This window comes from Furipterus horrens, unplaced genomic scaffold (genome assembly GCF_987537825.1).
Source record: "Furipterus horrens unplaced genomic scaffold, mFurHor1.1.pri manual_scaffold_8, whole genome shotgun sequence".
NCBI lineage: Eukaryota > Metazoa > Chordata > Mammalia > Chiroptera > Furipteridae > Furipterus > Furipterus horrens.
Window position 1 is genome coordinate 10,420,836 of NW_028327178.1, and position 9,547 is coordinate 10,430,382.

The 9,547-nt window shown below is 46.8% G+C and overlaps 1 protein-coding gene across 1 annotated transcript; it reads right to left on the minus strand.

Moving 5' to 3' along the window:
- Positions 1-4,009: 4,009 nt before the first annotated feature.
- GRP (gastrin releasing peptide) lies at positions 4,010-8,771 on the minus strand. The gene is made up of 2 exons (XM_090285079.1): positions 8,554-8,771; positions 4,010-4,230 (listed from the first exon to the last, which is right to left on the minus strand). Exons 1-2 carry the CDS (start codon positions 8,690-8,692, stop codon positions 4,022-4,024), a joined length of 348 nt encoding a protein of 115 aa, XP_090141205.1. The 5' UTR covers positions 8,693-8,771; the 3' UTR covers positions 4,010-4,021.
- Positions 8,772-9,547: the final 776 nt, after the last annotated feature.

Here is a 9,547-nt window from a genome sequence, read left to right on the forward strand (position 1 = left end):
GTGGGGTCTTTTGTTATATTAGCTTAACGTGCACTATCATGTGACTCAGGTATGGTTTGACTAATGTTAGCAATTAAATGTATGATCCCCAGGAATTGTTATCAAAGTAGCAGCAGGGGAGGGGGACCATTAGGGAATGTGGAGTCTTAGTTCTTACTCGGCAATGCCTCGTTACACAAATCAAAGCTAGTTTACAAATTACACCATTATATATCATAAACCAATAACTATAAATGGCAGTAGTGTGGGCAACTTGGGAAGAGAAGCTAATTTGGGTTTCCGCCAAATTCTAAATGTATTATTCAAATTAAATAAGACTGAAGAAAGAATGAAAGCTATAATTTAAAAATACTTCTTTGTTCCCATACAGTAGCATTTACCCACTGAGATGAGAAAACACTTTTCATCCAGACTAGAGCTTATTACACTTTCCAAGAGCATAATTCAGGTTCCCCAACATCCAGGCCAGCCGTTTGTTCCTAATAAAGGAATCACTGTTCGTTTGTTTTTTCAAACTGGTTATTACGGGCCCTGTGGCCCAGCTGTCTTGGCCAGGTGCTAATGACACCAGGGCCTGGGGTTCAGTTCCCACACAAGCCAATGTTCTTTGCTCTCCTCCATGAGCCCAGGATGCACTATTAAGGTCGCCCACCTGCCTGAAGATGCTACCGTGCACCTTGCATAATGAGGTGAAGGTCATAAAAGGGGCCAGCTGAGGATGTGGGAAATGATCTACAGAAGTCCCTTCACTGGCTGAGAATATTGAATCAGAGTGGTTTGGCTCAAGGGACAGGAGGTAAAGCTACAAGGAAAGGAAGAATTGTGTATCCCAGAAGATCAAGGACTTGGAGGCAGGAGGAGGGTGAGGAGGAGGAGCTAGGGGCCCATGTTCCTCTGTTCTTTCGTTGAAACTGTTGGGTAGTCAGAGGATTTTTAGTTATTCTTGGTTGCATGTTGCTTTTCCCATATGTGGAGTTTCCTTTGGAGCATTTCACATGTTAATAGGTAAATTCTTTCTATTCTCTGTACTGATCTGATGGAACAGTCGTAGCAGTCCCTTAAAAATGAGGACAAACTTGCTTATTTCCTTCCTTTTCATGACAACCTTGGCAACACATTCCCTGGGCCCCTTTCCTGTCCACCAAATAAGAGGAAAAACCTTAGGCGGCAAAGAATAATGACCTTGGTCAAATGATGAGAGGAACCCAAAGGCCACCTTCAACCTCTATTGAAACTCAGGACAATCCCCATCCACATGCAGGATTATGGATTAGGTCCTGGGGCTGATCAGCCTCAACAATGGTTCCTGTTATGGAAACCACAGGGTCAAGTTTCATTCATTTTTGTAAGAAGGGTACAGTTCAAAGAAAACTAAGGTTAACCTTGAAAATGACTGGTCAGAAATGCTGATAAAGTTCTGGAACTTGTTTGCCATGACATCGTAGTCTAAAACCAGTGCACGTTTACACAGATCTTTTCTGATTTAAGTCAATATCTTTGTCATCAAAACACAGGAAGATGCTCAGTGTTTCTAACTACAGCTCTGGGAGAGTTGGCATCAGGACTTGATGTCTTATGTCTAAAGTGGGAGAGGCGAGCATCTGTGGATAGTTTTTAATTTTAAGAAAAGTCCTTCGGCCTCTGAAAACTCCTATTGCTAATTCTGCAATGCCTAGCTTACTTATTAAACATCTTTCTAACACCGAGGGATATATGGAAACTATTCTCTTGGTATGCCCACTTTGTGAATAAGACAACTATAAGATGTTCTTAATTTTTAGGACAGCAGACTTTCACAGAGGCAGGATTTCCAAAGCCAGGGTAATCACAAGCTCTTCTGGTCTATGCAAATACAAAAGTAACTGTTGAATTTGTCATTTGTATTACTGGAAAATATAGTAAAAAAAAAATGGTACCAGTGTTTGCAATAGCTAATTATTCAACTTGAGGTTGAATGAAACAGGACAGGCTTTCTAAACTTGCAACAAGAAGATACAGTAGAAAAGCAAGGCCTGATTATATAAAGATGACTCTTCAGGTCACATTGGCTGACAAACCTTGTCCCCTTAAAGCATTCACTTTCTGTGACAGTCCACTCAATCCATCCCACACTATTGCCACTCGGAGACCTTATTGGAGCTCTTCTTTTGTAACTACCTTCAAGCTTACAGAATAGTCTTCTGAATACAGTAGGGAAGTTTCTATCCTCAAGGAAGGCATTGAATTTTCCTAAGAATCCAAAGTTATGCAGAGCCAGTTTGGGATATTGCTGTTGAGTTCAAAAGTGAGGCACTACAGATTCATACCATGATTTCGTGTATATTTTGTGAATGAGCTATGAAGATAAACCCGTGTCAGTGTTTGTAAAATTATTTTAAAGGGTTTTGTGGTGGTGATTGGTGTTATTCTTCGGACAAAAGAAAAGGCACTGCTGTTGGCCATCTATCCACAGGATGTTCCGCAAAGGCCTAGCCAGCCAGAAGCTAAGAAGTCAATCACAAATTCCTGTGCCCTGGGAGCCCTGTGATCAACCGAAAAAAAGCAGGGGGCGGCTGGTCATACAACTCCTGTGATACCCATCGTACAGGTGTGGGCAAGAGACCTACTCCAGGCTTCATATGGAATTGTTATCTATTTCTGTGTTCGTTGATTTAATCCAGATTTTCTTCTTCTCAACAAAAGCTTCTAGAGACATTGCTTAATGCAAGAAATGAATTTTGAGTATCAGTTTAGCCTAAAGACTTCACAGTGGACCAAAGAGCGATGAGGCACAAAACCTCCCTCCAGAGAACAAGCTAAAGGTTGGCGGAGCCAGCCGGAGCCTCTGGGGAAGGGCCATCAATCAAAGAGCCAGACCAATGAAAAAGGAAAGGAGCCAGCTCCCCAAGCTCTGTGAATGAAAGCAGTATTGCTTCTCATCAGAAGAGAAACAATCAGAGAAGTGAGGCGCTACTGTCTCCTGCATCCTTCCCCTGTACCATCACTGCGGACCAGGCCTCAGTGAGTGTCTGTCCTGGCGGCCCACTGTCCAGGCATACAGCTCAGGCTCTTGTCCTGGCTTCACCAGTGAAAAGCTGTGTGACCATCACAGTTTCCTCACTGGGATTCTACGACGAAGAGAATAATACACACTTCCTGCATTGTCCTCCTCAGACTGCTGTGGGCGCTAACAGACCGAATGGAAGTAAGTGCTTTTCCCAGTACTTGGGGGATAAAAACTACTCAAGAAAATCAGCTCTTGTTATTTCTTCTAGTATTCCAATTAGTCTTGCCTTTTATCATAAATTTCATGGACGCTTCTTAACAGTTCATGAGAATCACTTCATTTTCAGCTGCTTCGCCTCCTTCCTAGCCATTGTATTCTTTCTTTTAACTTGTTAACTGTCCTTGTGTCCCAACAATGCCATTTGGTAGGACTGTTTTTTCCTGTCCTCCATAAAATCATAGACGGGACAAAACAGCTGCCCTTAGGTATGTTCCCCAAGTTTTGCAATATTAGGATGAAACCCAAACTCAGTAATCTCAGAACATTTTGCATAAAAGGTCACAGACAAGAACACTGTCTGCTAAAAACATCTACAAAGAGGCCCTTCCCCAAGTACCCATCAAAAATAAACCATATCTGTAGACCCACAGGGATTTACTCATATATGGCGTCACTATCAAAATATTCTGATCAGGCCTGGCAGATTTTTAAAAATCCCATCAATGCACCGCTGCTAATACACACAATCGCTAATAAAATCCCTAAATTGGAGTTTTGGACCAACAGCATTATGATGGGAAAATAATTTATTACGTGGAAAAAAGATGACGCAGCAAATGTCGACTAATTTCCGTAGTGTGTACTCCTGTCGGCCTAATGTGGTAGCTGTATGGTAAACAATTTTATTCTTCCCTGCTGGACCTTCTCCTCCTTTCAACTTGCCCCAAGCACCTCCCACCCCATCCCACCCCCACCCCCCTTCCCTAGTAGGTTCCTGATACCTTGGGTCTTGAACCTACTTCGGTCAGGTTGCTGCTATCCTCGGAATCCTGAATAGACTGGAGAATGCCCAGGGGCGCCCCCTGGAGGCGACCGGTGGCTTCTGATCCTCTTTCCTTCCATGAGGTTTAGCAAATTTCTCGCAGCCTCTTCCCACAGAATGTACTCCCGCAGCTGGTGCTTCAGGCTCCCTCCCTCGTAAACATATGGGGACTCTACTGTGCTCTTTTTCCCCATCAAGTGCCCTGTAAAAAAATTTAAAAACACAAACAGAACGCCACAAAGTTAACCCAGAGGAATGAATGAACGAGAAAAATATGTAAAGGTTTTATTTATTTGTTTTAGAGAGAACGGAAGGGAGGGAGAAAAATATCGATGTGTGACAGATACATCAAGAAACATCATTCAGTTGACTCTCGCGCGCACCCCCAACCAGGGACCTGGCCTGCAACCCAGGGATGTGCTCTTGGCTGGGAATAGAACCTGGAACCCTTCAGTCCATAGGCTGGTGCTCAACCCACTGAGCCACACCAGCTAGGGCTGAACTGGGAAATTTTAAAGGACCCCAATTGTGTTTGTGCTGCTTCCTCTCAAATGCAGAATAAATAGCATTTTACTATTAAGAGTTCATAAATGACTGGTTTTGCTTTTTGTTCAAAATGCAAAATGAGCTAGACAGAATTCAGACCTGCAACTCTGGAGCCCTGGGTTTGGTCCCAGCCCCTCTGCTAACGAGCTAGGTGAGCTCTGCCCAGTGATTAAGCATCCCCAGTCTTCAATTTCTCAAATATGAAATGAACAGGTTGGACTAGATGAAACCCAAAAGTAATCTTCCGTATCTAAAATTCTGTCACCAATTCTGTGTACACTGAGTTCCATTCCCAACTGAATGGTGGAATTTAAACATCTTCCCCCAGCCAATTTGAAATTGCTACTGGAAAGAAAGGTCTCAATGCTTTTCTTTGTGCGATTAAAAGAAAGAAGGAAAGGTGTTGCTTATCTCTTATCTGTAATACAAATGTACCAAAGGAATTTTTCATTTAAACTTTCTCAGAATTTAGCCGAGACTGAATCCAGGCAGCATAACCTAGAAATTACAGTTTGTAAAGCATGTAATGAAAAATCAGTTGAAGACACATTCTGACCAACTCTTCCCAGCCACATCAATGCAGAATTTTCTCTAAAAAAGTCAGTGAACTTCTATCAAAGTTTCCATGTAAGTGAATAAAAGTTGCTGTAAAGAAGGCCAAGTCTTAAAATGACATTGTACTGCATAGCAGTGTGAGCACCTGGCCAACTTGGTGCCTGGATATCCACTAAATAACCTTGTTTCTAGCCATAACAGTGATTATGTTGCACAGCTTCCCAGGAGGTAAGGAGGCACCTGGCTTTATTTACGTGGAGGAAATTGGATTATGATGACGAGAAAGCAGGGTTAGAGCCTGATGCTCCCAGTAATGACCTGATCACCATTGCTCCCATCATCTCCGATCATCTTGTTAGTGGGCTAGAAAGGAGAAGGGCATTAGGCCAATGAAACAAGGGGCAATGGAGATGCTTTTACAAGAAAAACTTCCATTTTTGCCATGCCTGAATAATATTGTGGGCTTTGCTAAAAACCACTCTGTGGTTGACTTAACATAGATCCTTGTGACATTCTTTGAGTTTTTAATATTTGCCTATTTGGTGGGTGGGTAGTGTTCAGGTGCCCACCCCCGGGTCCCCAGACCGGTCATTAAGGAGAGGGTATCATCTGTAACATCCTGGGGAAGCATACTTCCTGGGTCCTATTTCACTGGTGAGCTGGCCACTGTCAACCATGACCATATCTCCATGGCAACACTTCCACCTCTCTTCCCATCATCTTTTTTAAAAAGTCTGTTCATATCATCATAATGGAGATCTCAGCAAAGACAAAAACAGGCACTTGCAAAACTAAAACCAAGCCCAGAGGGAAAAAAGCTTTTGTCCTTTATAATCAGTTCAAAAAGAGCACTAAAGTGGCAGGTTTGGCGCATACACGAATTCTCTTGAACTCAAAACTTGAAGACTACCCCAACTCAGGAAACAACCCATTAAGACAGAGTGCTGAGTACTTTCAGGAACTAGTTTTCCTGGACAGAAAAACTATATTTCATCATTTCTGGAGCAAGAGCTACAATGTCAAGCCATACCATGCTGAACACGGGTGTGCAGAATTCATGGGCACATCTCACAACAAAGTTAGAGCTACCACCAGGGCTAGCATTGCCCTGTGTTTTCATTGCACACACACACACACACACACACACACACACACATTTCCAAAAACTTCAAGCCAGATAAGAATTTGTTAAGTTTTCAATTTGATAACTTGTATTCTGTTGCCACCCCACGCTTTTCTCAGCTGAGAGTACTTAAATTCACTTTACAAGCCAATTCGTGCTGACCACTTCCTCATGGACACCAATATGCAGCTTTAGTTTGATATAATTAAAATAAAGGGTCATGTCCTCCGTGACTGAGGATGACAGGCACTTACTTAGGACAGTGGCAAGGTAAATTTAAAATCGAGCATCATTCATGCTCGTGAACGCTCTGCCCAAAGCCAACTTTTGCTCAACCACAATGTGATTTTAAACCCAAATGTGAGTTTCTCCTCTCCTTCCTCTTTCCTTTATTCTTCCTCAACTCTACACAGACAGCCAAGGGAGAAAAAGGAAAATGAGCATATGTGGGAGCAATAAGAGCATTTAAGACCACCATGGGTCCATATGCTTTTGGGTTAGGCTTGCCCAAGCACCCCCACAGAGGGCGATTAAATGCCAGACACCCTAACTATCTGGGGACAAGTGCACTCAGGAGCTGCAGCAACCAGGGTTGGCTTACACCAGAAATAACATGGTTCCAGCTCCTCAGCTAACCCTCTTGTCTTCCTTTTGACCTGCAAGGGTTACCTAATTATAAAACCTTTTTTAGCCCAAAAAATATGGATGAGCAAAGAGAGTTTGGAAGTCTGGAGGTTTCATTTTACCTTCCAGCCGGTGGCTGGACCAGATAAAGGCCAGTAGTAGCACCAAGGCCCCCTAACTTCTTTTAAGTATCAATTCTAAGTTCCGCTTCTTTAACACCTTGTAAGTATCCTTTCCTGAGGATGGGTTTTTGTTTGTTTGTTTCTTTGTTTGTCTTTTAACTTCACCCATCCCAACCTCTCCTCTCCATACCAGACTCCTGGGTTCCCATGTCCCTCAGAGATCACAAATGCTTTCATCCCTGAGGCTGCCAGACTTAGCAAACGACTCTTTCAGCGACGATGAAAACTACTCTATTGCAATCAAGAGCTTTCCAATTCTCTGACAGAGGCACACCCAACACAGAAATGCTGAGAAATTGACTGTTCCAGCCTCCCCCCTTTCCATAAATTCGTCCCAGTCTTTGCACGGAGAATCTGAGGTTTGGCCAGTATACATGGACGAGCAAGGATCTTTCCCACACACCTCCCCCACTCTTATGTAGATGACTAAGGAAATAGAAACAAACACCGCTGCCACCACCCTTAAATCTCTTCAGGGATGACCAGCTTCCCAGGAAATGTTGGGGTGGCTGTAGCTGGCTTTATGGGGAGGTTTCCGAGGAAACTGGGCGCTTTGCATTTGCCAGAGGCTATATTTGGTGCGGGGCCAGGAGCCCCGGGGTGACGTGGGGTGAGCGTGAGGCTTCAGAACCGCTACCTGCCTCCCAGTTGCGTGAAACTGTGGATGCGCGACCGTGCCTTCGCCGCTGGGGGTCCCGGGGCCAGGACGAGCGAAACTCCAGGTCTGTGCCTGGGGAAGAGGACTTGATGGCAGAGGAAGATAGAAAGGAGCTAAGGGAGAGGGTGAGGTCGCAGGTCCAGAGAGGTGGAGAAAGTGGGGCTTCAGCGATAGAGAGCCCGAGATCAGCATGGAGAGCAGGCGCGATTTCTGGAGCGCAGAGCCTGCCGAGTATAAAGACGGAGAGCTGGGCAGAAGGGCAGAGAGGAAACAGTCGCTGCGCAGGCAGAAGGACCAAGACAATTAGAAGAGCCACAGTGGCGGGATTCAGGCACTGCTCCCTGAACATATTTGAAACCCAGGGCGGGCGCACGCGCCACGGGTCCCCCACCTGTGGCTTTGCCAGACGCAAAGGCGCAGCCTGGCTTCACTCGGGTCAGAGGTGAGGCCGCGGGCTGGACCAGGGCTCCGAGACGCGCTCGAAGACCCGGCTTCCCTAAGTTATTTAGGGAGAAACAGCGCAAGATAGAAAGAGGTGTTGGGTAGGTGCGGAGGAACGGTAATTTTCGCCTAGAGTTGGGTGTTTTTGGAAAGCTGCGCGCTCGCTCGGTTGCCCTAGGAAAGAGGAAAGACCAAGGGACCAGATGCTGAAGGACCGACAGCATCCCGGGATGGAAAGGGTAGGGTGCAGTTTTGGGAGAAAGGGGTTGGTGTTTGGGTAGAAAGGTCAGAGCAAACCCAGTCCCCAAAGCCGGGCCACAGAAATGATGAGAGACGGGGAGACGGCCCCCAACATCGGTTGGTCCCGTGGAGGACTAGGGCGCGCCGAACACTTACCCACAGCCCAGTGATTGCCTCGCGGATACATCTTGGCCAGCACAGTGTCTCCGGCCACCGGCACCGGGGCGGCGGGTCCCCGGGGCGCCTGGCAGAGGACCAGGGTCAGCAGGACGAGTGGCAGCTCCCGGCCGCGCATGGTCCCGATGGGAAGCCCTTGGAGCGCGCGGCGAGGCTGAGCGGAGAGTGCGCTCTCCTCCGCAGGGAGCTCCGCCACCGCCGTCCGCGCCTCTGCCGCAGCCTCCGCCAGGCCCCGACTTTATACGGGAGCCTGGGCGGGCGGGGGGGGCTGGGGGCTCCTCCGCCGTGGACCCTAGCGCTCTGACGTATCTGTATAGCGAGCCGCAGCGCCTGGACAACAGTCCCGGGAAATCATCCCTCTTCCGGCCGGGTAATGAAAAGGCTGAGTGTACCTTGTCCCTCTCCCTTTCCCTTGTAGTCCCGTCTGCCTCCCGGACATGGGATTAATTCTTGCCAACCTCGACGCCTTCGCTCCAATACAATTTAGAGAATCACCTCTCTGCAGCCTCACCTGGGCGCCTCCCCGTTAGCTGCCTTCTGATGCAGCAAGGGGGAGCGGGTGACCCCGAGGCCTGATCCCAGCGATGGGGGCTACAGAGGGATGAACACGAAAGATAGATTGTTTTAGGTCCGGCTGGAACCAGGATTGCAGAGACTTTCAGTTCTCGGACATTCGTTCTCCACTCCGTGGACCACCTCCCTCCTCGCAGTCCCAGCTCACAGACCTCTAGACCCTGGTCTCTGCCCCCTCGCCCCACCCCCGCTCACGACTGCCACCAGCAATACCCTCCACCCCAGCTGGGTTTTCAAGGTGCCCCTGTCCACTTGTAGGGTGGATGGAGATGGGACATGGGACAGGAAGAAGCTGCTCTATGAACAGAGCTAGGGATCCTTGTCCTGCACACCTGGCTTCTTTCACAAGCAAACTGCTTCCATATAATAGAGGAAGCTTCTATGCTAATGTCCCCGGATG

Bases quoted from the DNA above. Each gene is read 5' to 3' on its own strand.
- GRP (XM_090285079.1), bottom strand. From the start codon at position 8,692: ATGCGCGGCCGGGAGCTGCCACTCGTCCTGCTGACCCTGGTCCTCTGC. The intron at 4,231-8,553 runs GTAAGTGTTCGG...ATTTTTTTACAG, and splicing joins AGGCAATCACTGGGCTGTGG to GGCACTTGATGGGGAAAAAG.